The 27,900-nt window shown below is 39.1% G+C and overlaps 1 protein-coding gene across 1 annotated transcript in view; it reads right to left on the bottom strand.

Moving 5' to 3' along the window:
- The window catches only part of MALRD1 (MAM and LDL receptor class A domain containing 1), an 836,583-nt gene that overhangs the window by 469,632 nt on the left and 339,051 nt on the right, over positions 1-27,900 (bottom strand). The window contains exons 25-26 of the mRNA XM_075553413.1: positions 10,943-11,190; positions 2,544-2,832 (exon numbers count right to left, since the gene is read on the bottom strand). Coding sequence (XP_075409528.1) covers positions 2,544-2,832; positions 10,943-11,190 — 537 coding nt within the window. The remainder of the gene's footprint in view (positions 1-2,543; positions 2,833-10,942; positions 11,191-27,900) is intronic.

Raw genomic sequence — 27,900 nt, 5'->3', positions numbered from 1 at the left:
GTGTGCTATACAACCCAGAGTTCCTTGAACCAAATACAGTGTGTTATTTTAATTTCTGGAGACTCAGTGAGAGGTTCTTCAAATAATTTATAGAAAAAAATCCATATGTACTTATTTTCCATTTGCTGCAATTGAACATGAGCATCACAGCTAAGAGAGCTATGAAACTATTTTCAGAACATTATCAAGAATAAAGAAAGCTGATAACTCTTTCCTGTTGGAATCTTTCTGTTGCAATCATTCCTATGAAGTTGTACTATATGAGGTATTGTATGAGTTGATGCTTTATCTTCTTTCTGATTCTTTGTATATTAATGCATTGTTACATTTTTTGTTTTGTTTTCTAAGAGCACTTATATGTTTAATGTGTGTTCATTTTGTGGGTAAAAGATTGAAACAAACAGTAACACATAGGTCTTCCCCAGTTAAGATCCGTATTCCCTTTGAAATAGTATCTACATGGTCCAGCTTCAGGTGGTGCTGGAATCCACCCGTCACCTGCCTACAGCCCATTGTTTGCTCAGCAAAACACATATCATCCTGATACCATGTGGTCCTCCCTATGCTCATCCAAGCTGAGTGGTGCTGAGACTTGCTCCTGTTCATTCTGAAACTGAAAGTGTCATTCCGTCTCATGGACTCCAATAGAGGGTATGATAATGAACCCAGAGTCACCTGTATATACCATAAGTCTCAAAGAAATTGCCCTCAAATGGAGATTTTTAAAATCTACTCTAGAAAATAATAAATATTTGTTTGCCTGTCAGTTAAGTATTAACAATAGATTTTGGGGGGGCATATTTTCCTTATTCTCCTTATCATATTGGATGGTTCTTGAAGACACAGATTCTTAATCAAATTCTGTTCATCAAAATTTGTAATTCTATACTTCAACTAGTATACGGACACCTTAACAGCTCCTGCATTATTACTATATGTTAAATACAAGGTTCATTGCATAAGTAATGTCCAATTGGCACTGCTCTGTAGATTCATTTTAATTTTACTTATGGAAGTTTTAAATATTTTGATTTCTTCCATAATTTCACAGGTTTTATATTCCCATATTCAAACAAGATTGGATTGTTGATATTAAGAACTCAGCTTTACTCATTTTGCAAGCTACTTAATATGCATTCAACACACGTTAAAATGGTTCAACACACTATTTGTTTCCTCGCTATACAGGCGCCATAAGATCATTTTAAATTTTTACCAAGAGTCATTTATATGATTTTAATTTCTGGAGACTCAGTGAGAGGTTCTTCAAATAATTTATAGAAAAAGTAACTCCATGGGCACTTATTTTCCATTTGTTGCAATTGAACATAAGCATCACAGCTAAGAGAGCTATGAAACTTTTGAAAACTGTACTGATAAAATGGTTAATGATAAAAAATTACTATCAAGAAGGTTAGGCTGCAGAGGGTGTGGTATGGCTGCCAACCAAAGACGCTCTCCAGAAGGAAATTAGTCTTTCTCAAGGAAGTTGATTCGTCTTGAAAACATTTCATTAAATCTAAGTGAGTATATTCACCCCTCAACACATTTACTAAATGTCAGTTTTTGTCTGTAAAATTGTATGAAATGCTAGAAAAACACATCAAAAAAACCTGTTTAATTAAGTATAAACTTTAAAATATTTTTCTAGAAATTTCCTCTTAACCCAATTTAAACTTACTTAGAAATAAATGGAAAATGATGATGTTCTCCATTTCACCCACTATATTAATAGCTACAACATACAAATCATTCTTAATAAAGTATCCTTGTTCTCTTTAATTAAGAGAAATATAATTTAGATACTAAGTAAATTACAATGTTCTTTCACTAATAAACTCTTGGTGTGTTTTATTGATCTATATAATAATATCTGCATTTTTTGACCGGGAAAATTTGTTCATTTGTCATTTCAGTAGCTCATTCTATATTTTCATTTCATGCCTCGAATATATTGTGGGGATTGAAAATGGGGCTTGCCATTCTTACTACTTATACAATTGCTGCTATTTAACACCTGCCAACACAACATTTTAATATAATTCATTAGGTACATGACCAAAAGGTGTTTTAGGTTAAAAGTATATACAATCATTGTCCATCCTCTGAGTTAATGCAAAATATAAGTTCAAGCATTCCAATTGGAATGAGCCTGAAGCAATAAATTGCACAAACATAATAGGGTCTAATTAAAATTTAATAACTCCATTCTTCGATTTCTAATGCTTATTAATGGGGAATAGATCTGTGCTAAGGATTTATTTCTGAATTGTAATTCAAACAATGGCATGCTTGCTTCTATTCATGGTCCAGATGATGAAACAGTGAACTCAGGCTCTGGTAAAGGTAGGGAAGCCTGGATGAAATTTGGAAGGCATTTTGGTGAGAGTAAAGGCTAGAATGATACTTTATTGGATTAAAAATACTCTACTTTCCTATACAAAAGCTGTGAATCGCTAAATGTTTATGTCCTTCTATTTGTTTCATTTTTTCCTTCCCACTTCCCACTTTTTGAGACCAGAAAATCCAACGTAAAAACATACCTGTTGGGAGAGGTACTGCTGGCTCCTCTTTATTGGACCGGAGTCTTAGACAGTTTCTGGTGAGCACAATGTCATCAAGGGCAATATCACCTCGGTGCCCTTTCCCAACTCTGCCTTCAAATTTGAGTTGGAAGTCTTCATCACCAAACAGTGAGAGCTCCTTCCTCTGCCAGAAATTCCCTCGCTCTCCGGTGAGGTTAAGTAGAACCTTCCTTTGGTTTGTGACTGATACCTGGCTCAGGACAAGTGCTCCAATGCCATTGCCGTACATATGATAGTGAAAGATGATCTGTATGTAAGAAGGGGGAGGTTACACATAATTAGTCCAATTCTTTTTTTTTCAAGTATGTCATGCTTCCATCTGCTCATTAAGATATTCCAGATGGAAAATGATGTCTCTATATTCTATTGCTCTGTGAACACCCTAACACTGGGTCAAATTAGGCCATTCTCGGATTGTGTTGTTTATGTGGCAGATGGTACAGTAAAAATCTAGCAACATGTTAGTGGAAAAGAAAAATAAAACATTGATCAGGGCTTACTTTCTTGCTGTGACGTCTAAAAGTAGGGTTCATTTATTGACTATCTCATTACTAAATATTTCACATTTATGGCAATAGTAAAAAAACTAATGAAATGTTTTCCATATTGAAATGCAGTCAATTATTATGTATCTTCTATCCATTGTCTTTATTAGTCCCATCAAACACTCTTCATTCTCCTGGTAGGTCTGGGTAAAAAGGAGAGGAAGATACTGATTGGACTGCCTGATTCATCTGCAAGTGATTGCTAACTGTGATTGCCACCCTGTGGGGAATAAAATCAAGAACTGAAGAAGCAGAAGAGAGGGTTTTACTGTTAATGAAAGTGAAGAGCCAGGAGTGGAACATATCCTTCAGAGCTTAAGTTCCCTACAAATTGAATGCCTTGGATCCAGAATTCAGCTGTGACTCCACAGGAGTGGCAGAAGTGCAGGAGCAAGAGCAAAACCAGGACACAGAGCATGAGACAGAATGGTTGACTTCTGAGCCTCCAGAGGAAATAAAGTCACGTGTTTCTGGCATGGAGGCTGGCTTGTGGAGTAGGTTGTCTCTTAGCACTTAATTGAGAGAGATAGGTTTGCTGACCCATGGAACTAGAGCTGGTGCTTTTGAGTTGAGGTTTGTAGTGAAGTAGCATACCCTTTAGGTATTTATTGGCAGCCGTAAAAGAACTTTGCAACACTACCCTGGCAGGACCCAGGTCAGGGTATGAGTCTGAGGGCAAGAGAGTGGCCTGCCTGAGGACATGGCAGAGAAGAAACTATCCTGTCTGAATAACTGTAGCCTGAGCTTTAATCACATTGATTGCAACCTGTTAGCTTCCCTAATTAATCCATAATTGTGCATACTGCCTGTGAGTTCTCTGAGACCACTGCAATGACTTATTGAATGCAGCAGACAAGTAGTGTATGGGGAAAATAAGGTGACCTAGGTTGGAATGGTTGGTGTCAGGATGGGTAGGAAGGTTGGAGAATAGGGCATGTCAGACCTTTGCCTTTCGGTAATCATCTTTGGGACCAGAAAGGGTCACATATGGCTTCAAAAATCATTTTTTTAAACATATATTACTACTAACAAATGCCAGTGTGTAAGGTTAAAGTATGTGAACCTGTCTGAACCATGAATCTCAGGGGATGAGCAGTTGTGTATGATGCCATTTGATGGGCCTGTAATCACGTGCTTCTCCATTTTGTGATCTGATTTGATCATCCTCCATATTCATTTAATGGTGAGTTTTCCTCTAACCCACCTGGTAATTGGAACATCATCACGACAGAGTGGCATGGATAAGTGGGAAGATGGTATGTAATCAAATAACGATGAATTACATAAAAATGTTTATAAATTAACACATACTGGACCAAAGAACCTCTTTTTAACTCTCACAAAACTCAAATCACTTTATTTCAAATAGTAGGATATTTTCTTGTATACCCACTGTATCCTTGTACTTGAAACTCTTGGTCTATAAGATTCTCAGGGTTACTTTATACAGAAAAAACACTATCCAACTTTTACTTAAAGTTAAAAAACAGGCTTCAGAAGAGCAGCCATGGGACCTTTTCACAGAGTAAAAATTATTTTTAGGGCTATTGCTTCAAAGATGGTGTTTACTGAGTTTTAATGCTTATTTCACAGAATGGGAAAAATCTGAGAGAAAGATTAGCCAAGTTTAGGAATAATATGAATTTTGAGCCTTGGATAAAGCTTCTGTCTTGTCATATATAAGTGAGGGGAAAGAGTAATGTTGGCTTATCTTCATACAGGAAAATGACATTTCAAAGCACTAGCAGTCATGTGTTTTACACTCCAGAAAATAAAAAGGAGAGCTAAGAAATGCTTGTAAACAACACGTGCAAAGCATGACTTTAAAAACATCAACTAAGAATGGATGTGCTGTGTAAAGTAATTCTATCCAAATGGCCTAGCTGGATGAAATTATTCAATGATTATTCCAAGATCCACCAATGTTTCTTCTAGCGATAAACCTTTTCAAAACGAGTTCTCTGACCATTGTGAATCGTCCTCGGGTCTGTGGAAACCTGTATCATACAATTTATTAGCCCAAGAAACAAAGTGGTCTAGGACCAGTCTCTTGGGCAGCTCCAAAAGGCATCAGACAGAATGACAGCCAACCACAGGGCACCATTCTGCCTGGATCCCTTGAAGTTCATCAAGAGTGGTCAAATTTTTTTCCACTCTAAGTTTAGCTTTTAATTGTGCTTCAAAGATGAAGCAGATGTTGTTGTGTGTTATACGAGATACCTCTCCATTTTCTAGGGGCCATTTTTGGAACGAGACCCTAAGTTTAACATGTACAACCTCTTTTTCACAGAGATTACTTGATGATATAACCAGATGCTAAGGCAACATGAATTCAGCTTAGTGCTGAATTCTTCAAAGAAACGCTTTCACTGGAAGTCAGGGCTTCTTGCATGTGAACTTGCCCTTCATCCGTCTCTATCTGGGCCCCTCCCACACACCTAGATGTTCCTCAAAAAAATGACCGAATTTTATTTTCTCTCCTGAAAGGTATTCTACAAGGTCAAGGGAAATAAATGATTTTCTTGAAATTTGGGAGGTCACTCTGGTTACCTGATGGAAATACTTTTATATGAGAGACTCAATCATTCTCAGCATGACCTTACCTTGCTTCTTTGTATTCAATCTATATCATAAATATTCATTAAGTAAAGCATCCATCATTAATTTTTTGACATTTCTTCCAGGCATATTTCGTTATTCTCACCCAGATGTTCAAAAGAATAGGAACCAGTGAAAATAGAGCTGGATCAAATCTTTAGTTGAAAAAAACCCCCAAACTTCAACATTTTGAAAGAAAGTGGCTAGATATAAAAGCTCAGAAGTCAAATGGGAATTTATATACTTCATGTTTAATGTTTAATTTGCTTTCTATGATTAAAATTAATTTGAAATTCTCATGGTTGTCTTAGATATATAGAGATAGATATTGAAATATAGACTCAAAATATGTAAAATTTAGTGTGTTTTGATTTTACTTTTAAGAAAGTAAGCAAGTGCTATGAAGACAATATAGACAGAAGAAATATATTTGATAAAAATTAATTTATTCAATTTAAAAATAAATTTTATATTCTAAATCATCTATTTTATATTGTTTTACCAAATTCTCACATGAGTGAATTTCTATAAAACAAAACATACAGTTTTGATAAAATTTTGTTTTTAAGAAACATACAAGAGATTTATTGTATTTTCCTACAATAGAAGTCTCCCATCCTATCAAATAGATTTGACTATTACCATTTTTAATGTCACAGCTACAGAATACACCTGGGAGGTTCATTTGTTTCTGAAGACTTAACAAAAATATGTTGTACATATAAATGAGGACGCTAAGAGTGAATTTAAAAATTTTAGTATAAAAAGAATTCAGTACCATTTATATACTTTCAATTATTTGAGAATATAGAAAATATTGATACCAATTATGTAAACGGTGAAACAACTAAGTATCACTCTATTTAAGGATCCCGGGGGGTGCCGTGGTCTAAGTGTTGAGCTGCTAACCTCAAGGGTAGCAATTCAAATGCACTAGCTGCACCAAGAGTGATGGGGGTGGGGGAAGGGCAGCCTGCATAAAGAGTTACAGCCTCAGAAATCACAGGGGGCAGCTGTACTCTGTCCCAAGAGATTTCAGTTTCCTTCCACCTTTACCCTCAGCAACGCCAACTCTAGCTGAGAAGCAGTCAGTTTGAGGAAGAACCAAAAGCTGGGTGACTGTCTTCACTGGCAGTGTGATCAGTACAAATTGGTTCATGAACACGACAGAGAAATAAGTTAATCCCGTCCATAGGTATTTGCCTGCATAGAATACTAAAAATATTTTAATATATTTTATGACTCTGTTGAACTAAAATGTATTTCTTCTCTATAATTTGCTATTTATGATGAAAGTTTTTGTCTTAAAATTCGACATTTTCATGAGTGTGATTTTTCTGCATATTTTCATGAGGACTTTTAAGGTGAAGTCACCAAGTCTGGAAAGGAAAGCAGCCTAACTAATAATCACCTCTCATTTCTCTGAGGTCACATGAGCCTATTTGTGGTTTTCGATGCTTGGAGAGTAGATCAAAGGGAGAGAAGGAAACAATCAACATAGGAGCAAGGACAAAAGTGTGCTCACAGCAAGTGACACGTCAAAGGTGGAGAGGTCTCACTGTCAATTGCTATACAAGGGCCTGGCCAGGGAGGAAAGGAACACATGTCACCTTTCTAGGGCAGGAAAGAAAAGTACATCATTTCAGCATAGCTGAGACTGTTGGCACAGTATTATTTAGTGACTAGATGGCAGTGGGCTTGCGTTGTTGGTTTACGTAGTCATCCAGGATATATTGTTAACCACCTAGGATATGCTGGGCATGCTGATTTGCATTGGAGATGTAGTAGGAAACGAAGCAAACAAACATTCATGGGGCTGACATCCTTGTGGGGGGAAAGCAATGAAAAGGAGATGACTGAAGTATGTAAGAAGTCAAACGCTGTGGGATGGATGGGAGGGTGTACTCCTCCACAAGGGGATACTGAAATTCCATTCCTGCACCTGAAAATGGGACCTTTCTTGGAAAAATTGGTCATCCTTTTTTTTTTTTAATTTTTAAGTTATCAAGCCACAGCAGAGAGATGGTATATTTTAAATAGAAAACAGACATGGAAGAGGGTAGCACATGGGAGGGCAGCATGTGAACGTCTGTCTACAAGGTTTAATCCCGTGTCCCTGTTGAAAGGGACAAGGCTAGAACTTTTGTAAAAGAGAAAGAACATCGTGCTGATTTTGGACTGCTACAGGCTATGAAAATTGACATGTGTCTTTCCAAGCCACTTTCTTTGTGGTGCTTTGTTATGGTCGCATTACACCAAGATGTAAAAAGCTGGGAATGGAGTACAGAGCCCTTTGGGCTTAGTTTTAAAATAGAAGATCTCACTGTCATGGTGACATTTGAGAGGGGACCTATGGGGGCGGGGGGGAGACAGGATGAGGTCTAAAGATAGACATCTACAGGGAGAGATGAAGCAAGTGGACTTGAAGAAAGACCAAGAACAATCTGAACAGCTAGGCTTGCAAACCTGATTGAAATGATATGTTTTCAATGTATGCTTGTTGACAGAAATTTAAGTGTAAGAAGATATTTTAAATTTCTGTTACTCCTGTTCTATGCTTAAGTTTGAACTATGTTATTGATTCTACTAATCAAAAAGTACAAGAAATTTTAAGGTTCCAACAACCAGACTCTGTTCATGTATGATAAAGGAAATAAAGACAGCAATCCAAATCATGGTTCATGTTTCCCGTCTGAGTGCAGTGTCTTCGATCTATATTCTTTTCAGCACATCCTTTTTAAGAACCCACTTTACTCGTTCTTTGAAGGAGCTCTAGTGATACTGTGAGATAAGCACCGGGATATGGTAACCCAAAGTCTGGTTCAAAACCACGAGCCACACCTTGGGAGGATGATGAAGCTGCCTCCCATATTTACATATCAGAAACCTCACACAGGGTCACTAATGAGGCTTAATGGATTCTATGCCAGTAGGTTTTGTTGTAATCTACTTTTTCTTTTACTATTCCCTAATATTTTTGTTTTAAAGCAGTCAACTATAGCCCTGTGTGGATAGGGCTACAAGAGCATTTTTCTCTCTCTCTTCTAGCCGTTAAGCAATAATCCAGGAATATATTAAATGGCTTTAATCCTCTGTTAGTTTACCCCCAGGCACCTATACATTTATGAGCCAGCACTTTGGGGTAACCATTCACCAATTCAGCTTTTCCAGAGCTAATTTTTTCCTATCATTTCTGCCATCTTGAAAGACTTTTCCAAATTCTTCATTGAAAAGTACACAATGACTCTTCCTAGAGGCTGTTTCTATCAGAGTTCTCCAGTCTGCTTGGCCAGCAGATGAGAGAAAGAGATGTGGGCTTTTCTCTTTATGTGTTAGATTGACAACCCAGTTATCTCTCTAAAACCCTGGTCCGATCACATCACTCCCTTGCGGAAAATATCCACTGTCATTCAAATTTTCAAAATAGACAAGGAAGATGAGATTACCCTGTGAGAGCTCAGCTATGAGATATAAAAACTTTTAAGTTAGACTACAACTTCAATATTTAGCGAGACTGACAGTGATGGTATGCTGAAGGTTGGTCAGTAAAAACACAAAACAAAAGATGAACATGCAACTCTATCGAAGGCAAGGACAACCGGGGAGCCTTTGACCAAAGATTCAAAATGTCTTCTTCTCAGGGGTAAATGCCTACATGGAGATATGTACTCCAGAATATTCTCATTTGGAACTGATGAAGGTTTCAGTCTTGTCGTGCCCCCGCTTGATTGTATGGTCATCTAGCAACTTCCTTCCTGCAAATAGGTTTCCTTCCTGTGTTCACAGACTGGGGAACATGCCGGTCAAGATGCATTGGGTAGGCTCTAGGGAAGCAGTAGACTGCTAACTACAAGGGAGGTCGTTCAACTTGCTGCTGCCCATCGAGAGAAAGGCCAGGCTTTCTGCTTCCCTCAATATTTACAGCCTCAGCAATTTTTCATAGGGCCACTCTGGTTGAAATTGACTCAATAGCAATGGATTTTTAAAAAAAGGAAACAAACTTTAACTGTTGACCTTTTTCAGATTAAGTATAAATAAATGACAAATTTATTTATCTATACAAAGTTCTTATACATTATACTCGGAGCACTTGATTTATATTTAACATCAAGCTAAATTTAATTCCTAGCCCAGCTAGGAAATACTTTAGAACATAAAAAACTACCAAGCAAACAAATAAAAGTAGAGAATTTTTATGTTTAGCAACCATATAAATCTACCTTGCACAAATATCCTTAAAACACAATTTATCCTTCTAGCACTAAGGATGCTTTTTAAACACAATTCCCATCAGTTAATAACAAAAACTTTTATCTCCCTGCCTATAGAAATTCTTCTATACTCTTAGGGCCAAGCTCAGTCTTGCTTTTTCCTTGAATATTTCTTTAACTATTTTATTTTAGCCCTAACCATCCCTATAATGATCCTTTCTAGAGATATTTAACTGTACACTACTAACATGTGATTTTTTTCCTGCTGCTGAAATTTTCATAAGTCCACTAAGTCACCAACTACTTGAGAGGCCAGCAATGCATATGTTACATCTTTTGTGTTACTCTTAGTTTCTAACAACAGTATAGATTCTTCCATGGTTCTACCAGGTCTTCTCTTTAACCCTTATTCTTCCTTTCTCATACATCTTATGTCAAAATATTCTAGCTCAGACCAGAGGATGTACACTGGTACAGATGGGAGCTGGAAACACAGGGAATCCAAGATAGATGATCCCTTCAAGACCAGTGGTGAGAGTGGTGATACTGGGAGGGTGGAGAGAAGGTGGGGTGGAAAGGGGCACCTGATCACAAGGATCTACATATACCCTCCTCCCTGGGGGATAGACAACAGAAACATAGGTGAAGGGAAACGTTGGACAGTGTTAGACATGACAAAATAATAATAATTTATAAATTATCAAGGAATCATAAGGGAGGAGGGTGTGGGGAGAGAAAAGAAAAATGAGGAGCTGCTACCAAGGGCTCAAGTAGAAAGAAAATGTTTGGAAAATGATGATGGCAACAAATGTACAAATGGGCTTGACACAACACATGTATGTATGGATTGTAATACGTGTTGTGTGAGTCCCCAATAAAATGATTTTTTTTAAAGGAGCAATAAAAAATTCTAGCTCATCTTTGGTCTGTTTGGGGCCTTCTATTTTCTGAATTTGACTGTATCTGTCAGAAATCACTCAGAATATTTTCCCATGTCCCATACCTTGCAGTTTTTGCTTCTCTTGCTTATGACAGGGCTTGAAATTCTGGCTTCTGTCATGGGCTGCTGAGGAAACAGGCTCTTTATAAAGATGTAATGGCCAGATGAATTCAGTAAGGTGTGATCCGCAGCTGGTTCTGTGCCTGCAGTGGGGATGCTACTGGCTTTCAAATTCCAGTCCAAGTCGTCATTCTGTTCTTGCTCCCAGGAACAAAGATCGAATTCAAAATCACAGCGCTCACTAGAGGTACCTGAAAAAACACGTAAAGATTTATGGTAGACCATTAGCTCATTGGAAGGCATGCACTGCAAAGTTAATGAGGCAGTTATATCATGTAATAAGTAAATCCTTACAAAACTATCTTGGTAATGACATTTAAATAGAATACTTTTAAAATAAATTATTTTATGATTTATTTATGTCCAATTGTTTATAGGCAATTATACACAATTCCTATGTACAAACTTCTTCTTTTTTTGTTAATGTAGTTTATTTTTGCATCTCTTTTCCATAGGTCTTAGTAGGAAATAATAGAAAATTTAAAAAATCATTTTATTAGGGCTCAACTCTTAGCACAATCAATACCTACATCGCTTGTGTAAAGCTCACTTATACATTCAGTGCCCTCATCATTCTCAAAATTTGCCTTCTGCTTGGGTTCCTGGAATCAACTCATTTTCCTTTTATCCCCTTCCCCTGCCTCTCTGCTCCCCCCTCCTTCATGAACCCTTAATAATTTATAAATTATTATATTATTTTATCTTATCTTACACTGCCCGGCATCTCCCTTCACCCACTTTCCTATTGCCCGTGCCCCAGAGAGGAGGTCATATGTAGATCCCCGAGATTGATTCCCCCTTTCTAGCCCCACTTCCCTCTCGGTATTGCCACCCTCACCATTGGTCCTGAGGGGTTCATCTGTCCTAGATTCCCAGTGTTTCCAGATCCCATCTGCACTGGTGTGCATCCTCTGGTCTAACCAGGTTTGCAAGGTAGAATTGGGATCATGATATTTGGGGGGAAGAAGCGTTTAAGAACTAGAGGAAGGTTGTGAGTTTCATTATTGCTACACTGAACCCTGAGTGACTCATATCCTCCCCACTACCCTTCTGCAAGGGATGGCCAGTTGTGTACAGATGGGCATTGGGTCCCCACCATGCGCCCCCCTCATTCATGTTGATATGATTCCCTCCCACCCTCACCTTTGTTGCTTGAAACCTGGTCCCCTCAGCCCTCATGATCACACATGTTTGTGTGCTGCTTCCATGCGGGCTTTGTTGCTTCTGGGTTAGATGGCCACTTGTTTACTTTCAAGCTTTTAAGTCCCCAGACGCTAAATCTCGTAATAGCCAGGCACCATCACTTACTTATGAATACAAGCAGCCATATAGTTCATAAGCAACAAGGCCCACAGAGAAGAAGCACACAAGTCTAAGTGAACAAAAGGTGTTGAAGGGATCAGGTAGCAGACACCAAAGAACAAAACCCATCATTGTGCGATCATCTTCCCCACATAAATGCTGAAGAAATATAGAAAATTTATTATTCTGAAATGCAGTTTGGCTTGGGAAATGCTGCCTAAAGAAATTATTAAAATTGATAATCATATACACACCTTCCTGATATGATCACTGAAGACAGACATGTGCATAAGCAAATGTGGTGAAGAAAGCTGATGGTGCCCGGATATCAAAAGATATAGTGTCTGGGGTCTTAAAGGCTTGAAGATAAACAAGCAGCCATCTAGATGAGAAGCAAAAAGGCCACATGGAAGAAGCACACCAGCCTGTGTGACCACGAGCTGTCGAAGGGATCAGATATCAAGCATCAAGGAACAAAAAAATCATATCACTGTAAATGTGGGTGGGTGCAGAGTGGAGATTCAAAGCCCATTAAGCCCATTGATAGCTTACCGGACACCCACTTATTGGAGAGTTGTGTGGAGGAGATGAACCAGTCAGGGTGCAGGGTAGCAATGATGAAACATATAACTTTCCTCTGGTCCTTAAATGCTTCCTCCCCACACTATCATGATCCCAATTCTACCTTACAAATCTGGCTAGACCAGAGGATGTACACTGGTACAGATAGCAACTAGAAACATAGGGAATCCAGGACAGATGACTGCTTCAGGACCAGTGGTGAGATGGCGATGCCTGGAGGGCAGAGGGAATGTGGAATAGAAAGGGGGAACTGATTACAAGAATCTAGGTATAGTCTCCTCCCTGGAGGATGGACAGCAGAGAAGAGGGAAGGAGGAGCTCTCAGACACTGTAACATATGACAAAATAATAATATTTTATGAATTATGAAGGGTTCATGAGGTAGGGTGGAGGGGGGAGGGCGGGAAATGAGCAGCCAATATTAAGGGCTCAAGTAGAAGGCAAATGTTTTGAGAATGATGATGGCAACAAATATACATATGTGCTCGAAACAAAGGATGTATGTGTGGATCATGAGAAGAATTGTATGAGCTCCCAACAAAAGGATTTTTTCAAAATTAAACATCATAATTACTTTTGTCTCGCTTTATTTTAGGGACAAGAACATTAGGGAACAGAAAAGTTAAAAAATTTGAGATAATTCATTCTAATACATCTGAGAAATTAATATATTAAGGTGTATTAAATACCAAAACATCTTTCAGGTATGGTTTTCAAGATTTTATTACCAGTATTGTTAAAACTGTGGACCCCCTTATTTCCAGGATAGGGAAGACTTACACAATGTTACACAGGTTCTCTATGAATGATGAAGGCATTCCCATTTAATGGCATAAATCGAATCCTGTCTGCTTTTGTAGTTTTCATTATTATGACTCTTCATCACTGTCTCTAAGTAGGTCATATAATCATGATGTGCTTGGGGGCGGGGTTCTTCTCAAGGTCATGGAGGTGATGCTGCTTCAGGGACTGTAGGACATGGCAGGATTGCCCAGGTGTTTCAAAACTGAAACTCCTTCTAGGAGCAGAAAGCTCTGCATGTCTCTTGCGGTGTGGCTGGTGGTTTCAAGCTGCTGCTGACCTGCAAAATCCCAGCTCAACATGGACCCACTATGCAAACAGGGCTTCGTGTGTGCATGCATGTGTGAGGGGAGGTGTGTGGTTTGGAAACATGACATGTAAACTTATCTAGTACCTATCATTAATCATATAATGAACAGAACAGTCTTAAGTGGTTCATCCTACTTACGACATGTTGTAAGTCACAGCAATTATAAAATTAACGATGCCATGAAGGATGTTATGAAATGAACTATGATCATTATATGGTCATATAAAAATTACATGCAGGATAGTTTTTCACCTTTTATTTTTAAGTAAGTATGGTACTGCATGAATCCACAACAATGTACTACTTATAATTCTCTGATGCAATAAATCTTTACAAGTGAAGGATGAAAATTCATAAAATCACAATTATGTATGAAAATGTCTGAAAGAACCTCTCACTACCACCAAGTCAATGCTGACCCCCTCTGGATTTCTGAGACTAATTGTTTATGGGAGTAGAAAGCCCAGTCTTCCTCCCACAGAGCTGGTAATGATTTTGAACTGCTGACCATGTGGGTCACAGCCAGACAGCATTTCTGCTTATAAAATGTAACTGAATCATGATTCCGATATTTAAGACAATTTTATCAAAATGAAAATAGGAGCAGCTCCTATGAGTGGATGGGTCTGCCACTCCTCCCACCGCAATCAAAACACAGGGATCGGCTCTCTGGGGCACAGTCACGGGAGCAGCAATAACGCCCAGATGAAGTCCTGGTAATTCTTGAATTAAAAATTGCCTGGTTTGCATTACATGCAACACCAGCAATGTACAAAGCATGCTTGGCATCAAACAGTTTTGTTTTATTTATGGGTCCTTTCTGACAATATAAGCCAGACAACATTGGTTAAATATAATTTTTTCAACATATTTAATTCTCTGAAGTCAATAAGATGGGCACCAAAACATAGAGCTAAACATTTCTCTACCACTTGGGGAGGGGGTGTAGACTACCCCCTTCTTGCTTGTCACTTGTTAGACGGTGGCAGCTTGTGGGTTGTGGTGATGCTAGAAAGTTTTCCAATAACCCTGCAAATACCAAAAGGGTCACCCAGGTTCAACAGGCGTCCCCAGCACTTCCACACTTCTGACCTTCCCAAATGTATCCAAGGAAAACTTTAGGGGTCACAACAGAACACTTTCGGATAGAGTTCTGCAATTAGGAAATGCTGTTATATAAAGCCACCATGAACCAAACTCTGCTCATTAGAAACTAACAGGAACAATGCAATCAAAAATAAAAGTTTGCTAGATCATAACCTCGTCAAAAAGGGCTTAAAGTAATAAGCTTCAGCTTTTAAAAGAACTATTAAATAAAATTGTAATGTTAATAAAACATCAGATGTCATTACTTTGTTATAGAGTGACATCCCAAAAGACCTAAAGAGAATAAAAATTGTAAACTGAAGAAAATGTCAGATATCACATACTTTGTTGTGGACTGAATCGTGTCTTAATGTTCAGAATTACATTATTTATATCAATAGCGTTCAAAGGAGTGGGAGGTGGATCTCACTAAATTAATAATGAACCCCAACTTAGCAATCACTTTATAATCAGAATTGGAAAATTTAGCAGCCTCTGAAGACCTGGGTTGCATGTACACTAGTCTCGCAGGAGGTAATATTGATAAAGATGTAATGTTTTATTTTTAATCATATTTTTTGTTTTAATGCAATGCTGCTACACGAATTTTTCCAAAGTAAGTAATATTTCTTCTTTAATGTTTACTATAATTTTGAATACACATTTCCTTGGAAAGTTTAAAGCTAATGAGTCAGGGAGGGGAAGCCCTGTCTGACTTTTGTAAGAACTTGTAATTCCTTATTCCACTCTTGCTCATTTGTTCTAGATGAGACAAGGGGATGACATGTACACTTTATTTAAAAGTTGTAGTTATGATACCACATAACCTAATTCCATTGAATTACCAATATTAAAAAAGTATTAAGATCCCACTTCTCCTATGCATTCCTCAAAAAGTCTTTATTGAGCATATTCTATAGATAAAGGAGATTTCAGAAAATAGGAAACTGACTGGGGAAGGTAACATCAGGTGAACAGACTATGCATCAAGTCTTGAATATTCCATTTATAAATTTTATTTAACTAAATCCCCATAACTTCTTTACAGAAAAGAATTACATTTAGATTGGCTGATGAGGCCAAGTTTGAGAGTTAAGAACTTTCTTATTATTAGAAATAAATATCTAGGATAGTTAGTTATATGTTAACTAGTTTAACAAGTTAAGGCCATACTCTTAGTGGTTTGACAGCTAGTATACAATGTTTCACCATTTTTTAAAATCTGATGTGAGTAGGCATGTAGTTGCAAAGAAAGTTTCTTCTTTGGTGTGGCTTCTACATACAAAAAAAGAGTCATCTTGGTCCTACTTTCCGTAGATCTACTGTGATACACATCCATCTATTGTTAACCAGGTCCTCATAGGCTGTTAGCTTTCCCAAAATAATGGCATTGGAATTGGTCATTTCATTTTATTGTGTATAATGAAGACAAAAATTCAGATTATAAACTCATTACTGACGTCACTACTTTAGTGATACCCCTCTTATTCCTTTGATACATATCTAACTTATCTATTTCACTGATTTTACTCCTTGAGGGGGTGGAAATAGCTATATGTGTGTGTGTGTGTGTGTGTGTGTGTGTGTGTGTGTGTAAAACTGGTAATATATGTGCTTGTGATTATATAGAGAGACTCCTCTAGACAGGAGAAGACAGTAAAATCTAAGAGTTGAAGACTGATAGACTGCAATCCCGAAATTACCGAAGCAGTTCCCTTCAGCTTCAGCCTGACTCATGGAGACCCCATGTGGATCAGAATAGATCTGTGCTCTGTCGGGTATCAATGGCTGCTCTGTACAGCAATAGCTCTCTAAGCCCTTTGTGCTTAGGCGCCTCTGATTGGGTTCAAACTTCCAACATTTGGGTTAGTATCCAACCACGTTAACCAAGTATAACTTTCATGGATCCACTTGTATAATTTGCCATGCAGCAGTTCAGGAAAGGCAGCAAAATAAAAGAAAACCCAAATACACGCGCGCACACACACAAACTACAAACACTATAGAATAACAAAATGTACGTGTCTGCAAGGGAATATGACAGAGTCCTTCCTCTGTCGGTTACTGGCTGCTTTAAGATGGCATCCTCCTCTTTGGCTTGATTAATCTTGAGATCACAAGGTGTGGATAAGCACCTCTTTAAGTCAATCTGAATCAGAATACCCTGCCAATGCTAATTTGACATCCAAAGAAAAAGAGTTCTGAAAAGAAATGAATGTAAAATATCTATGCATAGCCCCCCTCTCTGGCAGATTTGAGTAGTCCCGGTGGGATGGTGGGTTATTCATAGAGAGGATGAAGGATGAGGCTTTCTACTCCATAAAGATGTACAACCTCGGAGACCCAGAGGGGCAGCTCTCTGACTGTCCTAAAGAGTTGCTCAGAGTCAGAATCTACTTAATGACAGTGAGGGTGTGCTTGCTTTTAATGGGAGATCTATAATTCACACAAACACAGTAAAACCTTTAAAACCATTGAGAATTCCTCCTCCTCCTCCTCCTCCTCCTCCTCCTTCTTCTTCTTCCTCTCTCTCTCTCTCTCTCTCTCTCTCTCTCTCTCTCTCTCTCTCTCTCTTTCTCACACACACACACACACACACACATACACACCATTTGCAACCAAGCAAAACCCCAACTTTAATGAAAAGGGGTCATGTGTTTCAAAGAACGATTAATATCTTGGGCAATGCTAGACTAGCATACACACAGCAAGGTTTTCAAATCCTGAAGTTCAGCAAACGCAGCAAGCATAATTAGAGTGCCTGGATTCCGATTCTGAGTGGGGGCTCTTTCTTAAATGTGTGATATTATGCCTGCCTTTCCTTCCCTGATTTGCTGAAGCATTGGCTCCTGCCCCTCAAGCACCCCACCCAATTATTCCTGGAAGAGTTCCGTGGCTATCCCCTAGGAGCTTACAGTTATATCATTATCTGGCTAGTTTCTCATTCCTATATGCCTTCCTTTGTGGCCCCTTCCTGGTAAACCTCCTGAACTCAGATGAGCCGCTCTTTAAAAGCCTTCAGTCTGGCTTAGGACATGTCTGACATCAGTATCACTTTCAAGACCACACTGCTGGACCCCAGCTACTCCTGTTGAGTCATGCCCTAGGTCAAGCATCTCCCTTCCAGCACTGCCCCGTCACAGATCACCATCCGCGAATGTATATTGACATCAAGACACGGGTATCTTCGAAAGCCCGAAGGAATACTGTGTATGTGATGCAGACAGATGTTGGAAAAATTCTCTTTGATCTTTTAAGGTGTTTCTTTCTCTACTCGGCTATCAGAACAAGTCTTCCATTCTCCAAAATCTTACAGAGTTCTTAGAAAAATAAATATTTTTATTTCTTATGTAGCCACCTTCCACCCCAACCAACCCCAATTCTTTCATTGGCTTTAAGAACTAGAGAATCAGCGAGAGCTGCTCTAGAAGATACAATTAAATAATTTATGACACAGTAGTTTTCAGAACTTCAAAATATGGTAGTCCAGGAAATGGCTGCATTTTTCACTCAGTCACAAATATTTATTTTGTGACCATTGTTACTATAGCAGAGAGAATTTTATGTATGTAAAAATCTTCTATTGGCTAATAAGTAAGAAACCTGTAAATTGCTTGACACTAAACACTAACATCTAGCCACATAACTGAACTGGATTTCCATATTCAGAAGAATGAGACCCATGTCTCTCCCCATGCACAAAGGTGAATTCAAGATGGAGTAAATGTAATCCCCAAAGCTCTCAGGATCATCAATGAGAAGGCTTAAACAAATTTAAGAGTGCTATTGCAGGGCATACACAGATTAGCAAGTATAATGAAGGAGGTAAAGTCAAGATAGATGATTGGGACATTGAGATTAAAGTTTATTGAGCCAACCTGACCGATAAACACATGTGGGGTTCATTGAAGGGCGGAGGGATAGAAGGCTTGGCGAACCTCTGCTTTCCAGTTCTCAGGTCTCTTGCTTTCTGATGGTTGAACCAGGGTGCAGTGGCCTCAGCCAGCTCCCTGCTTCAGCTGGCAAGGCACACTTCCTGAAAGACATCCCTGAGGAGAAGCCACAGGGACCTAACCCGATGCAACCCTGGATGCTGGAGCAGCCGTGTGGAGACCCCTGCCAGTGCTGAGATGCTTACACGTTCACTGATTTGGCTTTCTTCCTGCAGTCAGCATCATAGTGTGTGATTTGTGAGATGGAGGACGACTTTGTGGAATCGTGTCAGACATATGGGTTAATGTTGAACTTGTGGGCTTGGGCAGCACTGTGTTGGGATGTTTTCTTGATGTGCACTTAACCTTTATATAAACCTCTCCCTTATACATGCGTTTCTGTGGATTTGTTTCTCTAAAGCACCCAAACTAACACAGGCATGCTGAAATTAAATCACTTATGTACATCAAAAGACTGCTTCAGGAAAGTAAAACAAAAGCACACAGTTCGGGGGAAAAATTTACCAATGGCACAGCAGACAATGTCTAATTACCAAACTATAAAACATCCTACAACCGTTCCATAAGAAAATAACAAACAACCCAATTAAGAACTGGAACGAAGACATGAAAAGACAGTTCACCAAAAATAATATTTCTGTTGGTAAGTATGTTGGGTAAATGGAGAAGAGCAATCTCATATTGGGAAGGGATTCTAAACAAAGTTGTGGTGAACCTAAGAAGACAATAAATCCAACTGCATGTTCCTGGGTAGACTCTATGAATATGTTTCCACCCAGCCCTGGATTAATCACCATGACACTGGCTTTACAGGCAACATAGTATTTATTCCTCAACGTCCACACTCAAAGGACTCAACATAGAAGCCGGGCTGAATGAACTGAGCCCTACCTCAAAACTACCTGCACCCTTAGATTCAGGACTGAAATGCTCTGATGGGAGAGGAAGTAGAAGGTAGCCACCCCAAGACTGTGGAAATGGTGGTCATTGGACCTTGGGTGGGAACCCTGACTTAGTGGGTGTCCAATGAAAGGGCACCCAGAACCATCATATAATTAATACCCCAATGATCCCTTTGCACTGATACAAAAGGTTTTAATCTGATAGGCAAGGATATGCAGTTTTAAGAAAGAAAAAAAAACCAGGAAATTTTCCCCTAGCACCAACCCCTATGCTCAGTGTAAACAGAGCTCAATCAATGAAGAAATTAATCTGTACAAAGCAACAACAGATGGATTACAGCTCACAGTTGAATATACTCACATAAACTCCCCCTATCAATAATAGCACAAAGAAATAGGTGTTAGATTTAAATAAGTATTTTAGAACCTATCGATTTGATGTGATTGTTTAGTGATTTATCTGGTAAAATTAACTGATTATTTTATATTAAAGCATTCTTTTTTTTAATCATTTTATTGGGGGCTCATACAACTCTTTTTACAATCCATAAATACATCAATTATGTAAAGCACATTTGTACATGTGTTGCCCTCATCATTCTCAAAACATTTGCTCTCCACTTAAGCCCCTGGCATCAGCTCCTCATTGATTCCCCTCCCTCCCTTCTCCCCACTTCCTCATAAACCCTTGTAATTTATACATTCCCCTAGCTGCTCTCATGACTTTCTCCTATTCCTCAAAGTTCGATAGTTTAACTATTATGTGCCTTGGTAACTTGGAATTCAGTCTAGCTGTTCTTTCAGCTTCCTGAATGGTTGCCTGGTTTTCATTCATTAAGCTGGGGAGATTTTCCTCCAAGAATTCTCACTATTGTTATAGATGACTTTATTGTGTCTTCTTCTGGTGATCCACCTTTTCTGATGTTATCTTCATAATATCAGACATAGCTTTTAGGTTTTCTTGAGCTTCCCTGATGATCTTAGATTTTTGTTCACATTTGTTAAAGTCTGCTTGCCTCTCCAAGTCACTGATGCACTTCTCTACTTTCTCCAGTCGATTCTTGAGGCATATGCTTCTGCTACTGATTTTTCTTAACTCCTCCATTTGCCTTTGGCGTATGGACTTTATCTCCTCTATTGTTTCATCCTTTTTCTTTAGTGTTTCCCTCATATCCTGTATGACTCCAAGCAGCATTCTATAAATTTCTTTCTGTGGCAGCGCAATGTCTGCTTCTTCTATGCGTGTCGCTAGGTTCAGGACATCTTCTGCCATTGGCTTTTGTTTCTCCTGTTTTTTCATTGAGGTCGTTGGGGCTGATGGCTGTTTGCGTTGCATTGTTTTAGAGGAGTGTGTTGCCATTTTCCAGGGAGTTGAAGAGCACTGGCTCTCTGGGATACTTGTAGGAATGCTTCTTTGAACTGCTACAGCTAGTTTCACGATAGAATTAGCCTACCACTTTATGCTCCTCTTGCTTCGCTCTCAAGGGGAGTTCCCCAGAAGGCTATTGGGTTCCCTGATTTGATGTAGAGCACTGCGAATGGCAGGAGGAATTGCCCTGGCCAGGTAGATCACTGCAGAGGTTGGGCAGAGGTTCCCACAGCAGCTTGGAACATTGGTGAGTGTTGGCCAAGCTGCCTTAGGCCATGTGAGGCACTAAGGTAGGCAGGAAGAAGTCCCCTCAGTCACCTTCACTCCCTTCTTTCAACTTCTCGCTGTACAGCGTCCTTTTCTTTCTTTCTAGTTCTCATGTCTCTTGCTTTCTGATGGTCGGACCAGGGTGCAGCTGCCTGGGCCAGGTCCCTGCTTTAGCTGGCAAGGCTCACTTCCTGAGAGACATTCCTCAGCTCCTCTTTGTGGTACACATGCAGATGGGACAGCAGAGGGCAGGAGCTAAAGCATTCTTAAGGCACTGTAAGCTTTCCATCTCAAAATGTATATGTAATATATTACTGGATTTAGTTGACAAGCCTTGAAAATTTTTGCATCTATTTTTCACAATGTCGTTGGACTATAGTTTTCTTTACCAATTTTTATGGATTACATTATTACATTACATTAGTGATAAGTGATATATTAACTTCACAAAATAAATTCAGTTTATATGTGTGGAATAGTTTATATGGGCTTTTTCGGTTCATTAAAGATAAACTCAGCAGTATCTCCTCCAGGAGATAAAGTAGAGGACATATGCTGATAATTTTATTCAACACTTAAAGATCTAATCACATGTTTTGCTAGCTAACAACATAAGACAAAGGAAAGATATTAAAGGTATTCAACTGGGGAAGGAAGAGGCAAAATTATCATTATTCACAGATGATATGATTCTATATATTGAATATCCCTTAAAATCCACAAGCAGAGTGTTGGAAGCAATAGAGGAATATGGCAGAGTGGCAGGATACAAAACCAACAAACAGAAGTCTAATGGACTGCTCTACACATCAGACAAGACCACAGAAGAGATGATTAAAAAGATAGTACCCTTTACAATTGCTAAGCACAAATTGAAATACCTAGGGATACACCTGACTAAAAGAAATGAAAGATTTATATGAGGAAAACTATAAAACACTACTTCAAGAAATCAAGAGTGACCTCAAAAAATGGAAGAATATCCCATGCTCGTGGATTGGCAGACTGAATAGAGTAAAGATGTCAATTCTGTTCAAGGCACTATATAAGTTCAATGCTATCCCAATACAAATACCACCATCCTTCTTCAAAGAATTGGAAAAACAGATCACCAACTTCATATGGAGAGGAAAGAAGCCCAGAATTAACAGAGAACTCCTTAAGAAGAAGGACAAAGTGGGAGGGCTTGCTCTACCTGATTTTAGCATATACTGTATAGCCACAGTAGTCAAAACAGTGTGGTACTGGTAAAATGACAGATATTCAGACCAATGGAAAAAAGCCGAAGACCCAGAAATAAAAACATCAGCATAAAGGCAACTGATCTTTGATAAGGGCCCAACAAATATTATATGGAAAGCAGATGCCATCTTCAATAAATGCTGCTGGAAAAAATGGACATCTACCTGCATAAAAATGAAACAAGACCCTTATCTCACTCCATGCACTAGAATAAACTAAAGGTAGATCACAGAGGAGGTGAGCAAAGGGCCTGAACAGAAGTTTCACAGAGTCTTAAATCCGAATGGCCAATAAACATATGAGAAAATGTTCCTGATCATTAGCCATAAAAGAAATGCAAACCAAAACAACTATGAGATACCACCTAACACCTTCAAAGATAGCCCAATTCAAAAAATCAGAAAGCAACATGTGTTCGAGGGGCTGTGGGGAAATAGGAACTCTCATCCACTGCTGGTGGACCTGTAGGTAAGTACAGTCACCATGGAAATCGATTTGGCGATTTCTCAAACAGATGGAAACTGGGTTACCATATGACCCAGCAACCCTCCTACTGGGCATATACCCAGAAGAGGCAAGAAACAAACCACGGCCAGATATCTGTGCTCCAATGTTCATTGCGGCACAGTTCACAATCACAAGGAGTTGGAAACAACCCAAATTTCCATCAACAGACGAATGGATTAAAAAACTGTGGTACATACATACAATGAAGTACTATGCATCGCTAAAAAGCAGTGGTAAACACATGAGAGAACAGAAAGGTAAGTGCAAAAGGGGTGCAGAGAAAAAGCTACTCTATAAAAACACTCCAGGGGTGAGGCCCAGGTAGTATGGCAGGGGTCAGACCAAAACCAGGGGTACATATGGCAGCCAACTAAAACTGGCGTGGAGGGAGGAAAGGGAAAAGGAAAAAAATAAAAGATGTGTGACCCACCCAAGGGGAGGGTATTGTTTGTGTCTCCACAGGGAAAGAGGGACCAGATAAAAAGTCAGTGCCAGACGAATGCAATGTGCATAAGCAAATGTGGTGAATAAAGCTGACGGTGACAGGCTATCAAAAGATATAGCGTCTGGGGTCTTAAAGGCTTTATGATAAACAAGTGGCTATCTAGCTCAGAAGCAACAAAGCCCACATGGAAGAAACACACCAGCCTGTGTGACCATGAGCTGTCGAAGGGATCAGGTACCAAGCATCAAGGAGCAAAAATCATATCATTGTAAATGTGGGTGAGTGCAGAGTGGAGACTCAAAGTCCATTGGTAGCCAACCGGACACCCCCTTACTGAAGGGTTGTGTGGAGGAGATGAACCAGTCAGGGTGCAGGATAGCAATGATGAAACATATAATTTCCTCTAGTTCTTAAATGCTTCCTCCCCCTCCCACTATCATGATCCCAATTCTACCTTACAAATCTAGCTAGACCAGAGGATGTACATAAGTACAGAGAGCAACTGGAAACACAGGGAATCCAGGACAGATGACTCCTCCAGGACCAGCGGTGAGAGTGGCCATGCCTGGAGGGTGGAGAGAATGTGGGGTAGAAAGGACGGAACTGAACAAGAATCTACGTATAGCTTCCTCCCTGCGGGAGGGATAGCAGAGAAGGCGGCGGGGGAGATGTTGGACAGTGTAATATATGACAAAATAATAATAATTTATGAATAATGAAGGATTCATGAGGTAGGGGTCAGTGGGCAGGGAGGGGCAAAATGAGCAGCAGATATTAAGGACTCAGGTAGAAGGCAAATGTTTTGAGAATGATGATGGCAACAAATGTACATATGCTCTTAACACAATGGATGTATATATGGATTGTGATAAGAATTGTATGAGCCCCCAATAAAATGATTTAAAAAAATTTATGATGTAAAGGAAGCTATCATTTTCCACTATTTTTTTCCTAATAAGATTCAAGATGTTCTCAGTATCTTTGGATTTCATTAGGAGGTACCCAGATATAGATTGAAATACCTTATCTACCAGTTCTAACTCTTTGGAAATCTTGGATTCAATTTCTACTGATGTCTTTCACTTACAAACTGATGCCATATTTTACTGTTTACTGGCATGTATTTTCTTTTTTTACTGTATGCTGCCAATTTAGATGACACTGTGTTATTAGTCTGGGTAGACTAGAGAAACAAATCCATGGACACACGTATGTGTTTAAGAAAGATTTATATATAAGAACAATTGAACATTGAGAAAACATCCCATCCCAGTCCAGATCAAGTCCCAGAGTCCGATATTAGCCCATAGGTCCGATACCAATGTATAAAGTCCTCTTCAGACTCACAAACTCATGAAATGATGCCAAATGTAGATCACACAGTGGGTGGAAAGCCTTTGGATCCAGTGGCATTGGAAACATCTCAGCGCAGGCAGGGGTCTCTGCATCAGGATGGGTCCATGTGTCTTGTCAGCTGCTATGTTTCCCAGGGAGTGTCAGAGAAAGAAGTGTCTCCCACCTCCAAGGAGGAAGTACCGGATTTCCCAGAGGTCACATTGGCTATCTCTAGATTGACAGGCTAGGCTCCACCCCTACACTCTTAATCCTCAAAGTGACACCAGATTAGACTACCACAGACACATTGGATTCTTGTGGTGAGGTGCGATTGAGTTAGCTATGATTCACAGCAACCTGGTGGACAACAGAAGAAAACTCTTCCCAAACATGTGCGAGGTTCACCATTGTGACGTTTGAGCTCTTTGTGGTGGCATTGTGTCAATCCATGTCATCAAAGGCCTTCATTGTTGCTGCCCCATTCACTTTACCAAGCATGATGTCCTTTTCCATGTCTAGAGACATTATGTTCAAAGTAGGCAAGATGAAGTCTCACCATCCTCTCTTCCAAGGAGCAGTCTGGCTGTTGCTTGTTTTTTTGGCATTCCACGGTACTTTCAATAGGTTTTGCCTTCATTTTGTCTGCTTGACCTACCTTTTGGGATTTTCAGTTCCATTTTGTTAATTCATAATTTCTTCCTTTTCCTTTACATACTCTATTTTCAAGAGCAAATTTCAAAGGCTTCTCTGGCCTTCACTTGCCTCTTTACCTTCTTCCCTGACTTTTTAATGATCTTCTGATTTCTTCATGCTTTATGCCCTTCATGTCATTCACAGCTCATTGGGTTTTCTGTAATTAGTGTTCAATGAGTAAAATATTTCCTTGTGATGTTCTCAAAATTCTGTTGGTATAGACTCAAGGCTGTATTTTTGCTCTCGTGGAATTGTTTTAATTTTATTCAACTTCAACCTGAACTCACATATGAGCAATTAACGGTAGCCTCCACTGTCAGCACTTGGCCTGATTTCAGTTGCTGATATTGATTTCCATGCATTCCATCTTGGAAGCCCACATGTATAGTCTTGTTTGTTATTGAAAAGGGTATTTATGGGGAAGAAGTCATTGGTCTTGCAAAATTCTATCATGCGCTCCACACATTATATGCATCAAGGCCATATTTTCCAACCATTGTGTCTTTCTCTTTTTTTAACTGTTTCATTCCTATCATTGCTAATAACCAATGTACCTTGATTATATATTTGACCAATTGAAGACTGAAGACACTGATCAAATCCTTCAGTTTTGTCATCACTGGTGTAAATGGTTGGTGCATAGCTTCGAGAAGCCGTTAGATTGAATGGTCCTCATACGGAGATGGATATTGTTCTATCGCAGACAACACCATACTTTCAAAATAGGCCTTGAGATTCTTTTTTTCTGGTGATGAACACAATGTTGTTCTTCTTGATTCTGTCATTCCTGGCATCAGAAAGCATATAACTCTCTAATTCAAAATGCTCGATACCCAATACCAGTCCACTTCCGCCCACTCTATAGTCCTACTTGGTACATCAAAAATTCCAATTATAGGATGTTTGTAGCTGTTGCTTCTCATTGTAAGTAGTTACCCATCAACAAATAACGTCCTGAAAACCATACTCCATCCACATCATGATGGTCGACTCAATTTTGAGAAAGCAACATTGTCTCAGTCGTATGTGGAGAGCCTTCCAACCTGAGGCGTATCCTCTGGTGCACCCTCTGAGAGTTTCCCACTGCCCTTCCTGAGATTTTCAGAATCTGACAATGTTCTGCTAATCTTCACAAGGTCTTCAGTGGCTAATTCCCCTGAAATGCACAGTCTATTCCATCTTTGCAGTCGTCTTTTAGTCTGGGAGCTTTACTGAAACTTGTGCATTTTGGGTGACCCTGCTGGTATTTGAAATACCAGTGACATAGCTTCCAGGGTCATAGTAACATCGAAGCCACCACAGTAGGACAAAAGGACAGACAAGGGAAAGATAGGGAATACAGGTTAGAATCCATTCCTCGAAAGAGTTTTAGTATTCTTTTCTAACAAGTAATCCAGTTTTTTTTAACAGATCCTTTTAGCTCAGTTAGGCTTAGTTTCTTTATTTTTTAACTTAAGCCTACTTAAAATTTCAATTTAGTTTCAAAGTGTGCTCCTTACGTTAATATGTGGACGTATTATGGTCTCACGTGAATAGAGAGGTTTTATTAACACACTTGTACTATAACTGTGCTGGAACTTCAAAGCACCCCCAAACTGCTTGCATTCGGATATAAATATTTAACTCTCAGATTTACAATACATAATCTGAACTCATGGGGTCACATCCTGTGCATGTTTAAACAAATGCACATTGGAAGACCCATGTTCCATGATTCATCTTCACATAAACTTCTAGGACAGAGACATTCTGCCGAATTCCTTTCCCTTGGGCACCCAGGAAATCCAGAATCCAGCCCACATAGAGCCAGGATTTATGATCTCTCCTCAGCTGACTGACACTGTGAAAGTTCTTGAACTCTACTTATGCTCCGTGGAAGAAATATGTCTCCAAGAAGAAACCTTTGCTAACGGAGGGGCATTCGTGAAATGCACCTTATGCGTTCTCATAATTCAAGGGTCACAGTCTTATTTTACCTTTGTCTGACTTATTCCATAGATATATGTTGCAAAAAGTAGGTCCAGTACCTCAATGTTGTTATGCATAAGTGGAAAAATCCCCCTTTATATTATTTTGTTGTTTATGTTTTAGTTTCTAAGTTTAATGA

Source organism: Tenrec ecaudatus, chromosome 6 (assembly GCF_050624435.1).
Source record: "Tenrec ecaudatus isolate mTenEca1 chromosome 6, mTenEca1.hap1, whole genome shotgun sequence".
Lineage (NCBI taxonomy): Eukaryota > Metazoa > Chordata > Mammalia > Afrosoricida > Tenrecidae > Tenrec > Tenrec ecaudatus.
Note: the sequence above shows the minus strand (reverse complement) of the source record. Positions and strands in the feature narration are given on the sequence as shown.